Raw genomic sequence first — 22,703 nt, 5'->3', positions numbered from 1 at the left:
AACTGACTGGATCCAAATCCTTAAGCCAGCAATTGAAATAAGGACCTGCCATCCTCCTCCTCCTCTGCACCTGTTTACCTTCTCACCTGATCAATATACAATTATTTGTGGCAGCTCCTCACAAAACCTCCTTTTCTGGCAGCATGAAGCATGTCCAGGTGCATCTGCATTCTTAGACAGGCCACACTGTGCAGAACCAGCACTAAGTTCACATTTCACTTTTGAAAGCCTGTCTTCCTTTTAAAATATATCTGATGGTGGCTTTCAGGCTTATTTCATTGCAAACCTTAGGTGACCATAGAAATTATTAGATCATCACTGGTTCTTTCTTGCAATTACTTGAAGTTCTCATAGGTGTAGAGATGCATAAAAATTATTTTAGACTATTTCCACCCAGGTTATACCTCCAGAATCCATTTCTGCTGGTGGATTTTGCTAACATTTGGTTTGCACAGTGTAAAACATCAGCATCACTAGAGACACCCTCATCAGGCCCCTCAGCGATGACAGCCCACAGGCTCCTGCTGACCCGCAGTGGTGCAGGAGAGGCCATGCCATCACCTCCCCAGTCAGACCAGCAGAGCAGGGATCCCTCTGTCAAGCACCTTGAAGGCAGCCAGCAGAGCTCATAAATCACAGGCTCTTTGTCCCAGAGCATTCACAACACTAAGGGCAGAAAAAGGGAGATAAAATCTCTCCTGGTCTATGATGTCTAAAGCAGAGACTGAGCAAAGGCTTCAAATTGTATGCATCAGTATAGGTCTATTGATTCAAAAGAGATGACTCAACTTCCAAAAAATCTCTTGCTCAAGGTCATGGGCTGTAGCAAAGATGATCTCTGGGCACAGGTTTTCTTACATGAAAACACACCTTTAGCCACTCTCCATCCTTAGAACACATTAATGTAAAATGCAAGTGCTTGGATACCCTGCCAGACCTTGTGTGTGTCCAGGCCTTCAAGCTGAAAATTTCTAATTATAAACCACTGTGCAGTATAGTTCATGAGACAGAAATAAGGGCCCATCAAAAGTCTTGCACTTACTATCACAGAACTTCAGGAGTCTGCAGAGTAAACGGGAGAGAGATTGCTGGACAAGGCAGGAACAATCAGTAGTCCTGAATTATTCTGCAGAAAATCTCAATTGTATGGACCTGGAGGAACCATCAGATTTGAAAGAGTTAGAAGCTGTTCTGCTGTGCTGGAAAAAGCTGTTCTGCTGAAAACAGTAAAGTCATCTTCTCCTGAAAGCTGTGTGTCCTGGAGAACGTGGGGAGCAGGGATGTTCATCAGGAGACTGAGGGGTGGAAAGATAAACAAGAGACACAGGATGGGCAGTCAAACAAGGTGAAAACAGAAGTGTCCCCTTTGCCTGATGGCTAGTTTCCAATCATAAATACATTACAAAAAGAGACCTTTTGTGGGGGAAAACATAACATCCAGCTGATCTCCATTCTATCAGGGCACAGCTTATTCCTAGAAAAGGAAAAAGAAGATCAAAGGAAAAGATTAAAGGAAGCAAATTTCAATTTTGAACACAGTCTTAACATGATAGAAAGGGGTAGTAAGAACAGCTGAAAGACACTTGGGGTCTGGGAGAGATGCCCTGGCTGAAGGTACTGAAGAGTTTTCCATATTTGTCTGTTTTATTTTTAAACACCCAGAGCATTTGCTTGATCAACACTTCCTTGTAAAAGAAGGAAGCAGAGAAGTGAGAGGCTGTGCAGAGAGAGGTAAATGAGGTTGGAAACTGATGATCTTCCCAGCCATGAAAGTCAAAATTCCTACTTGAAACCAAATCCTCCTGGAGCGATACACAGGCATGGGGGAAAAGGGGAGGGAAGGAAAGAAGAAAGATTTATTACTTAAGCAGAACTGAAATTCTGATGAGAAAAAGGACTGTTCAATCCATGCCCAAATGTCAATGGCAGATCCGAATCTGGGTTGTCCTACTTCCCTCTCCTTTGCACGCATTAAAAAAAAAATACAGGGGAGGTGGTTGCAGTTTTTAAAGAGGAGGAAAAAAAGCCACCGAAGTCCCTTGATCTTATGAAGCCCTGAAGTCTTATATTCCATTTATAGCTTGAGCTGGAATGACATCCCCCTTGATTAGCAAGCTGTCCAATCCAGCTGCATGTATCAGGACTGTACGAGGCACTAAGTGAAATATATATATGCCCTTATAGAGTTTAGCACATCGGGTCCACCTCCAGGGCACAGGCTGTAGCTCATTCTGACCACTGCTCCTCTCCCGGGAATCACTTTTAAGGTTTGGGGGTTTTTTTAAGTTTGGGGGGGGGGGCACCTTTACTTTCAAGTTTAAGCAACACAAAATGGCACCAAAGAAGGATGTAAAGAAACCAGCAGCTGCAGCACCAGCACCCGCGCCAGCACCAGCACCCGCACCAGCTAAACCCAAAGAACCCGCAATCGATCTCAAGAGCATCAAGGTAAATGGGTGAACGTGTGCTGATTGTGGACCCAAAGCACTCCCAAAGGGGAAAGTTAGCAGAGTCCCAGCTGAGATCTGCTGTGAAATGTTGTGTGTGTTTGGTTCCGGTTTGGGGACTGCAGTGAAATGAATGAGTAACCTCAGTCAATGGATTTGTTGACCTGCCTGAGCTTTTGATTGTTTTAGTAGCTGGAGGGTTATAAGGCATGGCGCATGATATAACCCAAGAGTGAAGCCTGGTGATCTCAGAAGTATTTTGGAGTGTGGTCCTCAGAGCTTTTTACCAAATCAGTATCAGTCTGACCTCTTTGGTAAAGCTAAATTTAGAAGAAAAAAACAGCCACCCACCCCAGCCCCCTAAAGTAGGGGCATGAGGACAGGAAAGGGTTACTGAAACTTGAAATGCAATGTTTTTCCATAGTGCTGTACTAAACCCAAACCTCATTTTGCAGTTTTCTCTCAAATTCCTTTCCAAATTTTTGCCATCACTTGATGACCCTTTGGTCATGTGTTTTTAGATCAGCATGGCTTATCTTTAGAAGCAGAAACAAAACAAAACAGATTTTTTTTAAAAAGAGGGATTTGGCAGTTTCATCTATTATCTTTTTGTTTTCATAGTACAATAAACATTGATAGAGACCATGAGCTGGAAAGTCATGGATGGAAGCATTTCAAGTGATTTCCTCTCACCTTTGCTCAGAATTTGTAATTTGCTGCAAATTGAAAGCAACAAAGAGGAAGTCTTTTGGAGGCTTCCCTCTGACTGCGCTTCCTTTCGATCTCATACTGTCTTTAGACTTTCCGTGCCAAACTACATCACTGATTGTTGCCTTGACCCTTTGAAGAAAATTCCTCTATGTTGGGAAATTCTTTACTTAGGAAAGAGGAGACGGAGGTCAAGCAGTTAAAGAGATGAAGAGACAGACCAGTTTCTCCGGGTAGGACTATAAATAGTTATTCTCCACCTACCTGAGAAGCTGATTGGTCCCAGCACCAATTTGCTAAATTCTACATAAGGAATCATACCTATTATGGAGAAAAGAAGGAGTACAAAGACTCCTGTTAGGACTTAATAATTTTCCTCTCATGATGAATTCTGTTTCAGGTATCTTAATACATATAGTTCCAAGATCATGACCCATTTAGTGAAATTTCTTGAAGTTTACTTTAATTTCAGTGTTAGTATAGTCAGTATTTTTCGGAAACAGTATGTAGCTTCTCATAAGACTGAAGCTGAACGCACTGGCAAAGCAAAACAAGAGGAGGTAAAAAAAAAAAGACATTTAAGCATACTTTGAGCAATCATAGCAAAGGCTACATGAAAAGCTCACTGCTTTTGAGAATACTGTCTGAAAATTAGATTAGACCTCACATTTCACTCATCTCTAGAGATGAAGGGGAACATAAGCTAGATTTCCTTATAAATAATTTAATATGATTTGATAGCTTTCTATGTCCAGTTCATTAGGAGAAAATAGAATTTTCAACTCCAGTGATCCTAGCTAATCTATCTTTACATAAATAGACCTAATAGTACATTACCAGCTAAAAAATGGCAGGCTGCAGTCTGAGGCATCTCTGCAGTTCACTCCTTTACCCAGACAGCTCTCTATAATGGCAGGAAATATATAGTGGTAGCATAGAGAGAACGCTCCAGGTTTTGTCATATTCAGTCTGATAAAAGAAGATAGTCTCCCTAAATTCTTTCTTTTGAAAGATAATATCAGACAAAATACCTTCCCCTTTGAAGATGGAGAAAAACCTGGGCTAGTAAGACAAAAACTATTCTTTTAACACTAACAGCAGCACATAAGCGTTACTTTTCCTATTTGCAAATAAGTGAAGATACGAGCAGCATGATGGAGGTTACAGGACCACCCTGCAATACAGTGGGGGGCACAGCCCCCTCCCCTGCATGCTTATCACTAGCATATATCTTTCTACAAGTATCTCCTCCACTTTTCATCATGCCCTTACCTCAGAGGCACTGCAATGGTGGATGGAGCCCCCTAACCCCCGCAGCCGTGGCCACAAGGCGATACAGAAACCTGCTGCCCATAAGAGTGACACACAGCCCCTCTATCCCTCATCTACCCCTCTCACCTGAGACCCCACATCAGTCAAGGGCTGCTCAGGCAGAGTGTGGCACCTCCAGTGCTGGGCTTTTCAAGAAGGCACCAGAAACAATCATGGTGCCTTTCATCCTGCCTTGGAGCAGGGGCAGGGAGAGGACAACCTCCCAAGGTCTCAACCAGCCACCCTGGGTTATTCTTTTTCATTCTTAGAGAGCTCTGGCAGTGAAGGGAAACTGTTGTCTTATAAGTGATTTGTCTGGGAGATGTGGCAGAATCAGGAATCAAAATTTGCTGAGTCTTAGCCCAGTCCCTTCATTAGCATTAATTAATCCCAAATCCTTCCATTCAACCACTGAAGTCTCAGCATGGGAAAAGGCACAGCACCATTTCCAGCAAAACTTTGGAGCCAGGGAGTACATAAAACTAAGCTTTTGACCGGGACTCAATGAACGATCCTGTCCTGGGGCTCTTTGTGCTGATTTCCCAGGCATGGAGTCAAAGCCTCCAGCACTTCGAACAAGGGCATCAAGTGGGCTCTCCTCCACTCCCCAGGGAATTACTGGCCATGCCAGAGCTTGCTACTAATGAGAGGTGACTGGGAATGCAGCGCCGCAATGATTTGGGGAGCCACGCAGCAGGCAAACACACAGAAAGGCTTTGTTAGCTTTTATAAAGAGACATCCAAGCCCCTTCTAACTGTTACAGCTGGAGTGGGTAAGAGTAGAGCTGCCTAATAAGGGTTTACAACAGCCAAATAAGCCACATTTGGCAGTGCACTTCATTTTGAATTGGCATCAGAGATCATAATATTCTCCAAAACAAACAAGAAGGTGATTTACAAACACGGGTAGTGATTCTTTTGGTTGTACCCCTCCTCTCAGATGCCCTGCTTAGGCATCTTCAGGAAATCTGGTTTTCTGAGCCTTTTGGGGTGCACACTTTGTAAGTTTTTTGTTTTTTTGTTGTTTTTTTTTTTTTTCTTAAGAGGTCTCAAACTGGGTTCTTGCAAATGCAGGCACCCCAAAATTGCCTGTCATCATCAGAAGTTGTTACAGACCTCTCACCTTCTTCTGTTCTTTTTTTTTTTTTTCCCCGCTTTAATCCAATTAAAGCAAATAATTGGTGATTTGCTAGTACGAATAGCAGCTGGTACAGCATTTTCTACTTTTGAGCACCATCTATTGACGATGAAACTGAGTAACATGAATAAATGCTAAAGACTCAAATCTCTAAACTCAGCCCATTTTCAGCTCATCTTAGGTTACAGTACAACAACTACACAAGACAGTCAATGCAGGAAGGAAGAATTTGTTTTTAAATGAAAATGTAAAGACCCCTTCCCCTCTACTCAGGAAACAACATAAAACTCAATGTGCTTTGCATAAGACTTTCCAGACCAAATTTGTATTTCCAGCTTTCTTTATTACTAGCATGGCCTGGATTTAAACAATAAAGGTTAAAGATTAAATTATAACTGAGAAGAGTAGGTCCATCTGACAGTTACCACCAAGAATCAGTCATGAATAAAAGCAAAATGACCATATGGGTCATTTTTCTATAGAGACCTCCAAGAATTCTTAAAACTGTGGCCAAGGACACTCCCAAAAAGACAGCTTATCTGTTTTGTCAGCTTTCTTCTCCCACATCAACCCAACTGAGAAGAAACATTGAGTTGATGAACTGCACTACTATGGGTCTATGTTTGCAATAACTGGCATGAGACATTACTGATGAGGATTTCTCATGCTTGATTTTGCAACCGAGACATTGGGAAATGGATAGACTTCATATTGCCCCAATCGATTTCAGGAAAAGCGTGGGGTTTTTTACTGGATATCCAAGGGCCTTCCCAGAACATGCAACCAGTCCTTGGACCAAGCCTAGGCTCACAGCATTAACTGCAATGTTTTGGGATCTGCGTGCTGGAGATGTTGAGGGCAGTGCTTTATAGGCTTCTGCTCCACAGATGGTGATCTGAATGTGTAGCACCCTGAGCAGTGTCACACTAGGCCCTTTACTTTGACAATACACGAGTATCCTCTTGAGCAGAGTTTGGGTTCTTGCAAGCTTCCATGGTGTAGGTGATGTTCATTTGGTACACAAGGCTTCCCATGCTTCTCAAGACTGAAATACCATGACACCAATTATGCCATGCCCAACTGCAGATAAGCTACCTACATCTTTAGGGGGAAAATACTTAAAAACTATAAACTAGTAAAGACTTGCTAAGGCCTTATGCAACTGTGTGATGCATGATGAAGCCTGCTGCATGGAAACAAACCTTTGTGATCATTTCTTTTTAAATACAGAGCTCTTAAGGTAGTAAAAAATGTTTCTTCAAGTGTCCTTCATTCTTTTTACATTCACTACTCAAGTAGGTCATCTCTGAACAGACATTGTATTGGACATAACCAGAGAGAGAAACTCACTAAAATGCACTGACAGAAAGCTGCTGGGCTGGAGGGCAAGCAGGACTGCGAATGTCAGCTGAAGCGCTCAGAGAGCTATGACGCTGCAGACAAACTCCATGTGAAGCTGTGGAGTGAGAACAGGAATGTTAACAGTAGGTTCGCTCATAGTGCTAAGGGCTTTCTTAGGAACTGGCAGGTTTTTGCCTGGAATTTTTGGCACAGGCCTTCAGATTATGCCTGATCCAGCTCCAGCAATGACTCCAGAAAGATTCCCTAGGACTGATATACCCATTGGACAAGGTCACCCAAGTGCCAAGTGCCCTTCCAGGTAGGAAGGGGACAAGCACAAATATGACTTAGCCTTATGAGATACAAAGATACCTGTCTGATGCCATCCAGACCATCTTCCTGCTACCGCTTTGATACTGAGATACGACGCCATTCGGGATCCACCCCAGAGCAGAGTTGGCCCTGTGAACCCTGCCACTGATGCCAGACCCACGTTGATGGCAGTTCTAAATCACTGCACAGGCAAGGCGTGGCATGTATGTGTCCCAGAACAGGTAACCTGGACATCAGACTCAGATATACACCAAGACATCACTTCAGGACACTGTTGAAAACCAGAAGGAAAAGCAAAACAGAAAAGCCACCGCTTAGTTTTCTTTACAAATTTTTCAGAACTTTGCCTCCTTTTCCTCCTGAAGTGCTGCGAAGCAAAGAGTACCTCAAAAGTAGGGACTGCCCTTATATATTAGCAGACACTTTTTCTTACGTCTGCTAAACTGAAAAATCATTTGGAAAATAATGATTTTTAAATTTTTTTTTTTTTTTAGAAGATCCATTCTTAGTAATTCACAGCTGCCAGCTTTGGCAGCATTTAAAAAAAAATACATATAGCCTTTGAAGGGTCTGGGAAGTGACAAACTTTGGTAGAAACAGTGCAATTTAAAGTGAATTACACAGAGAGTAACATTTCAAGAGCTCACAGAGTAATTTCAAGTGTTAACAGTGGTTGTGTGGCAAAGCCTTTCTCCCATCAACTAATAAATCAAAACAACCCCACAATATTACTAGAATTCTCTTTTAAAACCTCTTAGAGCACAGAGAGATTGTTACACATAGTAACAAGATACCTGAGTTTATTTTACGTAAGGCAAGAAGGTGGTGACTGATTTAGCCAATGACAAGTAAAGAAAAAAGTTGTCTGTAAGGAGATATGAAACAACCAAGCTGGAAATTTGCCCCCACTCCACTGAGGCTTTATTACATCTTACACCCATTGCCAAAAAGCACTTTCAACTGGCTGGTTTACCACATAGCACTTAAATGTCAAGTAGCAATAGTTTAAATAATGTTAATACTCTAACACTGCCGCTGGGAGGCATGTTAAAACAACGGATCCCTCTGAAAGCAGGGCTCCAGAGCCTCACTTTTCCTAGCACATCTAAATTATACGCATTTACGCAAAACTAAATGCAACTAGAGAGGTGACACGTTTACAAATGAACATAACTGAACACACTTCCCCCTAGAAGCTAATGAAATCGCTTCAAAATGGTATGATCAACAGTGCAGCTAGAGCACATTTCACTCCCAGGTAAATATTTCAGAAGGACACATTAATTAATAAGGAAAGCTTATCCAAAAGTTTTTGCACAACTGTAAAGCAACTGTGAAGACCAAAGCTTTAAAAGTAAACAGACTGGAAAGTTACACAGAATTAGCTTAGAAAAAATTCAAATTCATCTGCAGTTAAGTCCATTAAACTCTAAGAGATTTTGAACTATTCTTCCAAACCTCATGGTATCTGACACACGCAATTTTCTCTATTAATGGTGGTCATTTTGATTCTTTCTTCAACTGTATTTCCAGGTAGCTCTGTTCTCAAAACAGAGCTCTCTTTCTCAAGAGCTCATCTGCTCCTTATGTTTCTCCACCTCATAAAAGACATGGGGCTAAATCCATCATGCTGTTGATTCTTACTTAAATGAGAAGTAGCCTCTCTAAAATGTGTGGCATCGATTGCACAAGTTATCGAACTGGGGTGAGGGACAGGAGAATGACAGCCTGCTTTTCAGAGGTGTTTGAAAGCTGTGTAATCCTGCACTCAGTGATGTCTACTAGAAAATATGTGCAGCTGTATTAATCAAGGAGAAGGCATTAATGGCGACCAGGTATCAAATGAACTGCTGCAGGCACAATCCTAGCTTATCTCTACCCAAAAATAAAAAAGGCCCTCTAGTTTCAAATAGAAGGCAGTATATACAATGACTGTCCTAGGGGACTCTCCAATTTTCTCCTCTCTGATTTTCCAAGATATCTGATATGTTCTCAGTCTCTTCTAGAGACAGTACCTTGCAATATCTGGTGACTCTAATAAAATCCTAAAATGATTCCCTTTTCTGTAATTCACCCAAAGGGTAACAAGCAGGTGGAGCAGCTTGAATGTTTCAACTCCCAGTAGAATCTTTTCCCAGGTCTTTTCACCCTGTCCAGACATTTACACATTTACAGTGAGCAAAAAGCAACTGTCACTCAGCACAGCTGTACCCAGACCCAGTGCCCATCAGCCTAAATAGGTGAGCACAGCACCACAGTGCAAAGGTCAGAGCCCTAAGGCCCGTGAATCAGTGATTTGTCGGGAAATTAAGAACTTGGATAATAAAGGTTTGTGTGGATTGGGTCTTCTGCTTAGCTGGTGATAAAGAGTTGCATACAACTCTATGCAACCCATCTTATATAACTGGGACCCCATCAAAATGCCTCTGACAACAAGCAACAAGATGACTAGAAGGTGTTCACAAACTGTACAGGGAAAAGCCTTAATGTTAAAAACAAAATAAAAAAAAAATATCCCAAACCACACCAAGTTTTTCTTTGGCACAGATAACCTTCTGGATAATAACTTTGTCCATAAATAAGGGATAAGCCAAGTTAGAGAAACCCAGATCCTTCTGGTCTTTCCATGTGTTGCAGCTCCTTCCACCTGGCATTATTTCTGCTGGGGGGGTGGAGCAGGGGCATTCATTTTTTTTAAACAAAACTCCCTGAAATTTCAAAATCTTTCCTAAAGCCTGGAGATTCGTCATGTCCTCTGACAACGCAGAGAATACTGCCAGGATCAGATCGCTGCAAAATACTTCTTCCTACATTCTAACATTTAAGAAAACTCCTTGCAGAATCTGAAATCTTACCTTTAATTTATTTTAAGGAGGGTTTGAATGATTTTCTATACTGAGGCCATTTGTAGGTGCCCTTGCTCAGAGCGAGTAGCATTTTAAGCCCCCAACAGCTCCTGTTGGCTTAAAGCAGGGTGATTCTTAATTCCAGTGGATGCAACATGCCCATGATAGAAAATTTATTCCCAGCAAAACTCTGTCTAGTGAGCTTTTGTTCAAGAATCAGGGCTGATGTGGTGCACTGGTATTTCGTCATCTAAATTCTGAGCCAGTCTCACATGGTCAAAAGATCAATCAGCTTATACATACACACCTCTCAATTTATATATATTTGATAGTCCATTCAAGCCAGATGGCTAATCCAGGTATCAGTTTTTTACACCCAAGACAAATACACCCTGATTATTTTCTGCTTAGCATCTTAATATCTTTTGGGATGAGTTTTATTGTAGACAACCATAAAGTTTATCTGGAAATAAGAAAAAAAATGTTAAAAAAATTTACTCTAAGTTTTCCTTCAAAAAAAATCTTTTAAAAATCCTGTTTTCAGGGGAACATTTCCCAGTAGCCAGGACTGGAGAGCAAGAGGCTGAGAGCAGAAGGAAAATTCCACAAAAGGCAACACACTGCATTGACCCAGGCAACATTTCAGCTCTGCCAAAGTCTTTAGAAAGCTCCTCTGTTAATGCATTGGTACTGATGGCCAAGATCTATATTAGATTTCTCACTGCCTGAGTTCCAGCCCCAGCCAGTATTAATCAGGAGGTCTGCACTGTGCTAAACCTATATGAGCAAATTCAGACAAAAGCATCAACCCTTTTCTATGCAACCACACCTGCTCATGGCTACACTTTGCTTTGAATACATCTCTGTTCCCACATGCTAATAGATGAAAAATAGCAGAAAACTGAGAAGGATTGGCAGTGGAGCATTTTTCATAGTATATTTTCCAGATATTTCTCAAAAAATGCAAATAATTTGTTTGGACAGAATGTTTTTTTCAGCTAAAATGGTGAGCTTAGGAAAACTCTTTGCAGTTGTATCTTTAGACTTTAAAATAGGAGATAGGAGGTTAAGGTCTCAAATCCAACCAAATATTTTGACCTATTTTGATTGTTCAGTTTAAAAAACAACCCAACAAACCAGTAAAATTAAGTCTGCTCAGATATGATTCTTTCTTTCAGAGCCCTCAGTATACTGAGAAGAGACATTCACAAAGGTTATGCTTATCTTCAGGGTAACTAAGCGAGCTACAGGAGAAAACTTCCCTCACTAATCACATTTTGTCATTAGAAAACCAGGAGCAGTGAATGTTCAACAACAGAAATCAATAGAAATTAGAGAGGGGATTTGAATTTGCAACAGGGAGTCTGCTGTTGTCACACAACCATTCCCACTCCTGCTCCATGACACCCTTGACCCAGTTGAGGTGACAGGGAAAGGAAGTAGCTTAGAGCAAAGTTTTATAATCCTTTTACAATGTCTCACAGCATCAATTCAGAGATTTCACTTGGGCTTGGAGGATGTTACATGGTGGGACTAGATCTTTGCTACTGAAGAAGCTGCAACCTCTATCTCCTGCAACCTACCCAGAAACTTCCCACTTGCAGTCCCACCATGACGCCTTTACTCTGCAACCCAAAAAGCAAGTACCCCTTTCCCCACAATGAACAGTCATCCTTCCAGTTCACACAGATTTTTGGAGGGACTTGGCTTCTATGACAGCTTCTCCCTTGTCTCTGCATCACAAAAATCTTAGCAGCACCTTCTCTCACCACCAGTGAGCTCTGAGGCTCCCACACTGGTGCCCTGTCTAACCACAGCCCTAGAGGAAGTGTGTCCTAGAGAGCACAGGCTACCATGAATACAAATTTCCCACTGCCCTGCAGGTACACCTCCACATCAGCCGCTAACCTAGCAATACGGTTGGGTCCAAAATGCATGGATACTTTTTCCCTTAAAAACGTTCAAAATTTGGAAAACTTGACTGGCGCAGAGGAAGAGCTTCACAGTCGGACACCACCTCTGTCAACAGGTTAATCTGCTCCGTGCCAACAACTGGATCACACTGAGCAGACAAGAAGCAGCAGCGCCACTCATCTAATGTTGAGTGTGGTATCACCCATATAAGGGGTTGAGCAAGCCCAGCAAAGGTATGAGGACCATCCAGCCACATCAAACACACAACTTGCAAGCCACGTGTAAAACCAGCCAACTGGGCAAATAGATGGCACCTCTCACCCTCAACGCTCCTTGCTCGGTGACTTTACAGCTTATTGGAGAAATAAAATCCTTCCCTATAAGGAAGTCTTGGTAGGTCTGGACAAAGAATATCTCCTCAGGATGGACCCAGAAAGTGCTGACATGAATTGAACTTACTGCTTGCCAGTCGTCTCCAGCCTCCTAAAAATAGCCATCATAAGATGTCGATCAAGACATGGAACCTCCTGTCACTTTGCCCTAAGAAAGCTAAAGAACTCACCAAGGGGAGGGACCGCTTCCATCTGACACCTAATCCAGGCAATGTCGTCAGCACCGCCAGATAAATAAGGGGAAGAAAAGGCCAGGAAAGCAGGACCACTCTTGAGACCTCGCAGCTAATCCCTCCCGCCCGTCTGCTGCTCTGCTTTTCCAGCTCTCAACCATGGTGGGTCCACTGGAAAACTAATGGTTAGCAGCAAGCCAGTGTATTTTACAGAAGTAAATCAGGTTTCTTGCTCAAGCTAGTTCTAGAGGGAGGAAGGAGAGTCCAGAAGACAGTTTAGGTTTGCTTGGCTTGCCTCCTTAAGCCTAGAGGACTATGCAAGGTTTTCCAGTTAGCCTCGAGTTCTGCACCAGGCAATGGTAGACATGCGGCTCCTGCAGCTTCAGACAGAAGGGTTACAATTTGCTAGTGCTGTCTGCTAAGCAGTTTTTTGGTGTTTGGGGTTTTTGTTTGGGTTTTTTGTTTTGGGGTTTTGTTTTGGTTGCTTTGTTTTTGTTTTTGTTTTTTAATCAGATGCAACCTGCTAGTGGCACAGGAAAATAGTAATATTTTAATGTAAGAAAATATAATAGCTTAGTACTTTATGAAACAATGTACTGTCAAAAGCTATTTTGAAACACAAACTTTCAGGGATTGGTTTAATTATGTTAATGTAAAAAAGCTCCTTGTTAAGCAATAGTACTTCAAATGGTCTTAATAAAATGTATCTATACTAACACAGTAAGTGACCTGATGGTACATTAACGACTTCTTTGTTAGTTACAAGACTTTAGATTTTTGTTGCTTCTAGCCACCACACTGTCTTTCCCTGGGATACAAATTTTAATGAAATCTTTAAGAGTAGACCCAGTGATGCAATTTTACAAGGCAAGTTGCTAGTTTAGGTTGTTATGGCCTAGTTACATCAAGCAAGACAGATGTGAGAGTGTTCAGCTACTTGTACTATTTGCTTTCTCTCAGTGCATTTTTAGCAGTACTAGTTCTCTTTTTTTTTCTCTCTCTTTCTTCCCAACTGCAGTCCTTCACTCCTGACCAAATTAATGGTAAGTGAAATGAAAGTTAAATTTTAACAGGGGGCAGGAGGGGGAACATAATGGCTACTGAATACTAAATAATCACTAGTCTTAACAGCTCTTTTGCTATCTGCATTACTTCTGCGCATCTGACAAGCCACATTTTTGCTGTTTTGGAAGATGACTCATGGATTGAGCTGGATGCTTTAGAAAACAAACAAGTTCTCCCCCAGCCCCCCCTTCCTAAGCTATTTTTTGTGATTGATTTCCTTCCAACAGATCGAGTTCTCCAAGGAGCAACAGGATGGTAAGTTACAAGAGAGCCAATGTGTTTTACATGTACATGGGTTCAGAGAGTAGCTACAGGCTCAGAAGTTTAACCTTTATGAAATGATGAGCTAGGACTTCAGCTGGTATAAATCACCACACTCTTGACTTCAGAGGAGCAGTGCTGACATGCTGAACAAGAATTTGACTGTAGATTTATATGTAATTTATCTGGGTGCTTATGTGCTGCCCAAGCCAAGAATTTAATGCCATGGTATGAAGAGGAAATACGCTGGTGTTACCAGCTCTACCCTACTGAACTTCTTTCAGTTGTGCTCCTATACCCATTCATAAGGATACCGAAAATGGGTCTTGCATTTAAAAGTCATAGGGGAAACAGGCAGATGAAGGAGGGAGTGGGCTGAAAGTTTAACTTAGCTGCAGTGACACTGCAATTTAACATGAACACAAGATGCAAGAGGCCTACATGTTGCTTCTGCCAGGAGGTGTTGTGGAAGAGGAGGAACAGAGGCTGTTTTACTGTAAATACATTAACGAAGCATGGAAATAGTTAGCAAATGAGTGACTTGTGTAAACTGTTGCTTATAAAAACCATAGTCTGGATATGTTACAATTCTTGAGCATCTTGCTGTATTCTCTGCTTTACAAGCCACCAGCAAGTTACATTTTTTTTTCTTCAATCTGCTAGAAAGATACAATTAAAAATTCTGATATGAACAAAAATCCCCATTGAAGCTCTGGAAATCTAAGTTGGAGTGTTTTAAACATCCTAAGAGATGCATTTGGGCTATATGAAATAATATGGGTTTAAAAAAATGTCAAAAATTCAGTAGCAAAAATAGTAGATGTCTCACTGTGAATTACGTATTTAGAATGGAAGATACAACAATTTACAGAGGGAGAGGAATAGCTAGAAGCAGGTCTTAAGAGAGCCCTAAACTTCCTGAACACCAGCCTGCTCTGGGCTATACCATCAAAGCAAGAAGGAGAGGTATAATGCAGTGAGACTGGAAACATTTCTCTTCCTGCACTCCAAACAGTCCTGGTCACAAAGAAAATAATTTGGACTCTTCCTCTCTTTTGAATTCTGAAATTTTTACAAAAGAGTTGGGAGGATTTATGGAAAAATGGCATCAATTCAAAGCTGCTGGCAATGTATAACAAAGAAAAATATTTCTTTCAGTTTCCCTACATATTTCAGATCATCCAGCTGCTATAATTCTGTGATGATTGAACGAAGCAGTGGAGCAATTGGAAACTAGTTGACAGAGGGAGAATTTCCCAGGATCTGAGATGTCCCACCCTCAGGAACTGTTTCCATCCATACAGGCTGATGCACCAGCTGCTGGGTAGCACCCTCCTCAGGGGGGGATTTCAGATGTGCTTATTCCAGCAGAGGTATAGACTAGGACCAGCTATATACGTTAGAAAAACCACAAGTCTAAAAATAAAAACCCCACAGCAAAGATTTATTGTGGTGAAATGCATGCCTGGGAGACAAAAATAAAATCAGTCATTTCCTCTAAGCTGGGGAGCAGTGTTCAGAACCCAGTGAACACAAAACTTCACTGGATTTACAAAACAAAGAAACTCTCCTGATGGCTTTGTTAACAGCAAAATGCCATTGTTTTATACCTTGCTCTGGCTAAATGTCATTAATGCACCAGATGAAAGATTGGATCATATGGTATAAATCATTACAGTTCTATTGACCTCAGCTGCTAGAGCAGGAGCTGATATCAAGTTGGTATATTGTAAGGGGAAGCTCTACACAGGTCCAGAAGGCCTTGATTTCATACCCTGCAATAAAAGCTGTAAGGGGAGAGAGTTAGCAGTAAAGTGTTATAGGTCTCTCACATCAGACAGTAAGAGGATTAGTTTCAGATGTATTAGATCACAGCCTAGCAGACTGACATCCTGCATCAGTGGTTTTACTGGGTGCCAGCAACTCCTCCACTAAGGCAGTGTATGGATGGCTAAAGCAAGAACCTAAATACCTTTGTCACATGTCCCCAGCACAAGATGAATGAAGACATGATTTGAAATATGGTTTATTACTACTAAATCTGCCCCAAGGCACAAAGAACATTCCACCTACACAAGCTGTGAAACACAAAGCCTGTCCAGCTACTGGAAGCACATCATGGACAAGAGAAAGACATTTCACCTGCTTTACTTGGATCTAAAACACAGCATCATCAGACACTGCAGTGCAGAAAAGATCAACAGCACAGTCCAAGATGCTCTTGATGTACAAGGTTTCAAGATGGCTTTTTAGCTAGATCTGTAACTCTTGCCCCCCTTTAAAAAAAAACAAACAAACAAAAAAAACCCCCTACATTTGTTTATTCATTGCAACAAATACTCTGAAAAACCCTGAAAAATATAGGAAGATGTTTAATACTGAATTTTGCAATAGAGGATGAAGACTGGTAATGCAATGAAGACAGCCATCTGTGCTGATTTTTGTAGGAGAAATGTCCATACTTCGAGTCCTTGGTCAGCATCAAAGAGAAAATAAGAGAACATTGATCACTTGGCAGCACTGAAAGAAGCAAAGTCTTGAAGTGCACACACCAGAAATGCACTGAAACAAGGCACCATGCAATACTACCACTGGAAAAGCTGGATATTCATGCATCTGTAAGAAGCAGGGACAGAATGCAAAGGGCAGGGAAGAGAAGGAACAAACATGGGTAGAAATGTCATTGTAGGCAACTTTAAGGGAAAGCAAAAATAGAAGCACCTTCAAGTTTCCTATTAGTACTGTGCAGTTGAGATGTTGGGATTGCAGGCAGGACCCAACAAAGCAGGCAGATGTTTTGTACTGCTGGGTGCTTTGATAGAAGAGTCTGTCCTCTGGTGAGATAAGGTGGCGTAGATAATAACATTTTTACCTTCTGCTGCTATGTCATGTAAAGAAACCTGTTCTTGCATATCAGTGTTTGTACAAAGCTTAACTTTCCCCGTGTTTGGAATAACTACAGCGTCAATCACAAAGCTATTGATGGCTATTAGAGCCAGAAGAGCTATGAAAGGTAGATATAAAAGTTTAAAAATAGTGAAACCAAAATGTCAGAGGGGAGGAATTCTTCTTGGGATTGTGGGCCAACCATTCCCCTGGTTAACTCCCTCAGAGCTGGTGGAACAGTGCCAAGAGACAACAGGCTCACATCTTTGTCAATGAAACTTGTCAATAGGGAGCTGCCTGGCTCAATTTAACTGTTGCTCTTCCCTTGCAGACTTCAAGGAGGCCTTCCTCCTCTTTGACAGGACTGGTGATGCCAAGATCACCCTGAGCCAGGTTGGCGATATCGTCCGGGCACTGGGGCAGAACCCTACAAATGCCGAGATCAACAAGATCCTGGGCAACCCCAGCAAAGAGGGTAAGTACCCTGCAGCAACAGTACATGATGATGGGGAATACAGTGCTCAGAAAGAGACAAACTTTCTCCTTAGGATATGGAGAACTCTCTGTAGGGTCTGTTTTGGTGTCAGCTTGGTGTAGGGGTAACACACACTCATTGCTGCTCACAGTCCACTTGTGCCCCAGCCCTTGCTGAGGAGCTCTAGGTCCATTTCTAACAGCTGATGCTCAGCTCTTCAGATCCTTCCAGTGCAGGATCTTTTGCATAAGCCAAGACATGCCCTGGGACTGGAAACCCACCTGTATATTTCTGCTGACTGGGGTGGTCTCCTCGAAGCTCCTACAAACCTGGGCATGCTGAGGTATATGTTGGTCATTTATTATAGCAGCCATTTTCTGTGTCTTTTTCTCCCCTCTTAGAGGTAAAAGAAATGGTAAATACTGTAGTCATCTCCTCCTAACAAGGACCTAGCTGTAGGTGATCCCTGATTTCAGTCATGCAGAACCATATTAAGATCATTTAAATTATATCCAAACCCTCAGGCCTGGTAAAGGTGGCTCTGAGGAACAATTCAGAAGACCTGAGTTAATCATTAGCACCAGCAAGAAACACTGAGCAGAGGACTAACACAGAGGTGAGACTATGACAGTACTTTAAGTGGCTACAGTAATAACTAACAGTGATTTTGATATAGCTGGGTAGTAAAATAGTTTCTGTAACAGCTTTATATTCAAAACTCTCTCGCTTGTTTCCATCTATTATATTTTATCACTGTCCAGATGAAGGCTGCTCTTTGCAAAGATCCAGGAGAAAGAAAAAAACAAGAAAGAAAACAGGACAAAAAAATCCTTCTTTGTGGCAGCCTTTCTCCAACAATAAGCATTTGGGGAAGGTGTCACTGAGGACTACAGCTTCTGGCTCATGAGAACAAAGTGTTTAGATGCACTGAACTTATGAGTCCTTAAACCCCTCCAATGAATATGTCAATGGTAAATTTGGACACCACCCCCACTGGACATTCCTATTTTTAATTAGTTTATTCTTTTGATAACAGTCTACCACATTCAAGAGACCCCAAAGAAGTCAGTAACATGACAGAAACTTCAGGGGCTTATCTAAGTCACAACATCCCACTCTGGTTACCTTTTCCCACTGTCAGAGCTCAAGATTTCTGTTTTACTGTATTCTGTAGTTCCCCCACTTCCAAAATCCTTTCAAATATTCATTTCTGAAAGAAAAATACAACATGCATATAAGCATATAAAATTATGTGAGAAGAGGGCTGGAGCAAGGATGTGAAAAATCAGATGGATATGAAAAATAACTCCCACAATAAGAGATAATCCAGACTCTGCAAAGAAACCACCAAATTCTGAGGCAAAGACTAGCGTAGAGGATAGAAAGATGCATGCAAATGCAGTGGGGGGGCTCCCTCACATTTCAGGGCAAATATCCCAACAGAACACACATAGAAGTGTCTAGCATGTAGCAACTGGTGCTTTCTTTCCAGAGATGAATGCCAAGAAAATTACTTTTGAAGAGTTCTTGCCCATGTTGCAAGCAGCTGCTAACAACAAGGACCAGGGTACCTATGAAGACTTTGTTGAAGGTCTGCGTGTCTTCGACAAGGAAGGCAATGGCACAGTCATGGGGGCTGAACTCCGTCACGTACTTGCTACTCTGGGTAAGGGATTATCATCTCTGTGAGCACTTTAAAAATTGCTGCTGTTTGAAGGCATGAGAGAGGGAAGAAAGGTATTTTAACCAATTTGGAGAGGTAGGAGGCTACAAAGCCAGACAAGACTCTGCGTTTCCTAACTGGGAATCCACAAGGAAAGCAAACACAAAACTGAGTAGAAATCCCAAAGGAAAAGGTTTGGTTTATTACTTCTAGTTTCAGACTAGGTATTAAGAAAGCCTGTTATCTGAGGAATAGAGAAATACACCTCCATGACGTAACGCACATGGACTAAGGCAGAGGATTTGCTGCACAGTTTCTTTACTCTGAGGAATAACTAGAATCCCTGTGTCTATATGCATGTGCAGAACTTTTAAAAAAAGATAAAATTAATAAAGCTCAGTTCATATATAGGTCTTTTTGTTAACTGACTCAGAAAATAAGGAAAGCCTTTGGAAAAGCTGTAGGGTTCACACAGCCTGTGTGTCTGTGGAAGAATTAACAAAGCTCTCTCCATTCTCCAGGTGAGAGGATGACAGAAGAGGAAGTAGAAGAACTTATGAAAGGTCAGGAAGACTCCAACGGCTGCATCAACTATGAAGGTAGGTGCAAGAATTCAACACCCTCATCCTACATTTCTTCTTTCTCTTGCAGAGTTCCATGGCAGTTAGCTTTTAGCTTCTCAGGCAAATTACTGTCAGTGCTAAGGTAACGGTTGGACTAGATGATCTTCAAAGTCCTTTCCAACCTAGACGATTCTGTGAAATCAGACGAAGCTACAGCTGAGTTAGGTAGAAAAGTTTATGCATGAAAATGACCGTTGCAATATGCTTAGCCTGCAGCCACACCACTCAAGAGGCTAGATTCAGCCACATCAGAGAAGGCTACTTCGGTCATTGTCAGCTCTCTAGAATCTCTGACTTTCTGTAGAGCAGTTGCAGTGATTGGAATCGGTTCTATAGCTAATGCTTAGACATATATTTAATTTTATCACACTTAAGCAGGAAGAGAATTTGATTTGTACATTAAACACTTAGAACTTTCTATCACATTGTTGGGTAAAATCTGATCGGGAAAAGTGTTTTTAATGCCATCAGCTCATGACCAGCTGTTATTTGTAAATTATTTCCCAAAGTAATATTTACTGCTCCTTCTAACTAGCATATCTGTATTTCTCCACAGCATTTGTAAAGCACATCTTGTCTGTCTAAGAGGCCTTCCCCAGACACCAAACGGTATGTTCTTCTCATCTGCACACTTAACCTTGTGTTTGCTATGTTTAAAGGCTTCTACATGCCCATGGCCAGATATAGGTTACCAAACCAACATGACACCATCTCCCCAGTGATTCAAATAGAACAAAATCAGACTGTTGAACAAGAGCAAAGAGAACAGGAGTGCAGATTCCTGGGTCTTGTTCACAGCTCTGTAACTGGTTGGAAACTGTGTTTAGTGATTTTCAAGTATACCCAAACTGTGAAAAGAAATGCTCAGTTTATTCATGAGCATGAAAATGCTCAGGCTTAGATATCACCTAGATCTCTGTTGTCATACAAAATTAGAGCTTAAGCTATTCAAAATGACAGCCTGAGACATTTATTCTATATGTGGAGATTTTTTATATTAAAAAAAAAAAAAGGAAATCAAAGCAACACTTTCTGATAATTTGTAGATTTCTGTAAAGACCAAGTAGCCTGAATACCTGTGTGAACTACTGAGAACAATTCTTCAAATAATAATCTGAAAAAGAGTATTCTAACTGTCATGATCAATAGTCAAAATAGGGCTTCAGAAGTACCCAATCAGTTAACAGTTCTTCTACAAGTAGGGAAAAAACAACAAAAAAAACAACCTTGATATGCTGCTATTTCGTCCAAAGAAAAACCCAGCAGCTGTCTTTTAAAATGCAAACATGAAATACTGTGGGTCTGTGGGCTTATTTGAACTAGCTATTTGATCCCAGGAATGTCACATGCACAACTCCTTTATGAAACAACACACACCTCAAAATAGAAATCAAGGGCTCAGTTTGTCATTTTCTAAGTGTTTATTCAGCCAATGTTGACTCCAAGTCCAACTCTCCCATTCCTTCCCAGAACAAGTCAAATTCAGAAAGACCAGATGGCACTCAAGATTTGCCTGAAATTCTTGCTCAGTCTGTCACCATCAACATGGAAACTGTATAGAACTGGATGACGTGCCTCCAATCCCACCACTTTTTACCAGTGCATCCACAGGTATCACCTCTGGGTCACTACACTTTCATTTAAAAAACCTGAACTTTCACAAGGCAAGCTAGATGGAATAAACTGCTACCACCCAGGATCCATCCATCCCAAGCAACTCTTTCCATGTTGTTTGCATTGAAGCAATGTAATCTATTGGAAAAATAAAGCATCAATAAATCCCTGTGGTCACTTTGTGGCTATAAAGTCTTTTTTCCCTCTAAAGCTGTTCAAACCCACTCAAAGCAGCACTCAGCACTTAATTTATTTTCTCTGTATACTGTGTTTCACAAAATAAAGTTTTACGGGAAAAAAAAAGAAAAAAAAAAAAAAAGGACATCTCCAGGAGGTCACTCTACTTAATCCAAATGAAAAGTGTTTTCTTTGGGGACTGGGAGAAGTAGTAATTAGGAAACTGCCACCTCCATCAGCACTTTTGGGAGGAGACCTGGTAGCTGGTGTCAGAGTAGCTCCCAAGGTGGCACCTGCCCTGGTGCACCAGGCAAGACCCAAAACCAGTCAGGGTGGCCCTGATGCAGAGGGAGATCATGAGAGCGACTCTTCCCAGCAAAACCTCCTCTGTAATGCTGCAACAGCAGGTCCACAGCACTATTAAAAAGGATCCTAGCTACCACCTGTATTTATAGCTTTATGGACAACTAGAAAAAGCAGTCATGAATATCAGCCACCCTGAAAGGCTCTGTATGTGGGAATGGGCCCTGGGGCCATCAGTCCCTGGGCCATGGTGAAAGTAGTCCAGCAGCGACGGTGAGAATAACCAGCTCTCAGGGATGTATTGTTACCTGCACATTCTCACCTTTAAATGCTTCCTTAAGCATTCATGAAACTGCCTTAATTCCCATCCGAGTGTCAGCTTGTTCTATTATAATCTGACTTCACCTTATTAAGTTACTATGCACAAAATGACCGTAATTGAAGTGCCAACAGGTGCAGCAGCGCACAGCAGGGGCAGCTGGCACCAGAATAAACTGCAGCCATTGAAACTGCAGCTGTCTCTTTTCCAATGCTTCCCAAATAAACCCTATTTAAACCCTCACCATGCTGGTAGACAGGGCCAAAGGAATCTCTGAATTATACCCTGCCCAGAGACTTATGCCAGCAGGTAGTTTACAGAGGGTTATGATTGCTATATGCACAATGGGAAAAACCCTTGATAAAAAAAAAGAAAAAAAAAAAAGGAAGTTGTTATTTAACCTTATTCTAAAGGGGCAGTGAAAGAAAGTGTGAGATACATTAAAGCAAGTTATCTGCAGGGTCTTGGCCTGAAGAGCATTTCTCAAGGGACTGATAGACACCCTTACTGCTTCCTGACATACGGCCTAGACACACATGCTCCAAGAAGTTCCTCTTTCCAAAAAAGTGTGGAACTCGGTGGGAAAGCAAACAAACAAAAACTAAAACGTTTCACCGTATATGCTGTCAGCAGTTACACTGCCCTGTCACGTAGACACAGAACCAGCCTAGCCCAAGGGTTGACACAGCCCTAAAGGAAAGGCTGAAATTTCCA

At 41.6% G+C, this 22,703-nt stretch overlaps 1 protein-coding gene across 4 annotated transcripts; it reads left to right on the top strand.

Annotated features, from left to right (window-relative positions):
* Window positions 1-2,185: 2,185 nt before the first annotated feature.
* Window positions 2,186-21,367, top strand: MYL1 (myosin light chain 1). Of its 4 annotated transcripts, none has more exons than XM_026852994.1 (7): window positions 2,186-2,448; window positions 13,896-13,923; window positions 17,147-17,290; window positions 18,783-18,956; window positions 19,475-19,552; window positions 20,133-20,185; window positions 21,047-21,367. In XM_026852994.1, the coding sequence occupies exons 1-6, from the start codon at window positions 2,332-2,334 to the stop codon at window positions 20,159-20,161; spliced, it is 570 nt and encodes a 189-aa protein (XP_026708795.1). In that variant the 5' UTR covers window positions 2,186-2,331; the 3' UTR covers window positions 20,162-20,185; window positions 21,047-21,367. The 4 variants fall into 4 exon arrangements, with proteins under 4 accessions (XP_026708795.1, XP_026708797.1, XP_026708798.1 ...); XM_026852996.1 differs by lacking the exons at window positions 2,186-2,448; window positions 13,896-13,923 and adding exons at window positions 12,664-12,765; window positions 13,622-13,646; XM_026852997.1 differs by lacking the exons at window positions 2,186-2,448; window positions 13,896-13,923 and adding exons at window positions 12,696-12,788; window positions 13,622-13,646.
* Window positions 21,368-22,703: the final 1,336 nt, after the last annotated feature.

The sequence above is a fragment of the Athene cunicularia genome, assembly GCF_003259725.1.
Source record: "Athene cunicularia isolate RWA chromosome 7 unlocalized genomic scaffold, athCun1 chr7_part1, whole genome shotgun sequence".
NCBI classification, from domain to species: domain Eukaryota; kingdom Metazoa; phylum Chordata; class Aves; order Strigiformes; family Strigidae; genus Athene; species Athene cunicularia.
The sequence above is the reverse complement of the archived record's forward strand: the minus strand, read 5'-3'. Positions and strand labels throughout refer to the sequence as shown.

What these genes read in the sequence shown, in the direction of transcription:
- MYL1 (XM_026852994.1), top strand. Translation starts at nt 2,332, where the DNA reads ATGGCACCAAAGAAGGATGTAAAGAAACCAGCAGCTGCAGCACCAGCA. An exon ending in CTCCAAGGAGCAACAGGATG is followed by an intron (nt 13,924 to 17,146) that starts GTAAGTTACAAG and finishes CTTCCCTTGCAG; the next exon opens with ACTTCAAGGAGGCCTTCCTC. An exon ending in GGGCAACCCCAGCAAAGAGG is followed by an intron (nt 17,291 to 18,782) that starts GTAAGTACCCTG and finishes CTTTCTTTCCAG; the next exon opens with AGATGAATGCCAAGAAAATT.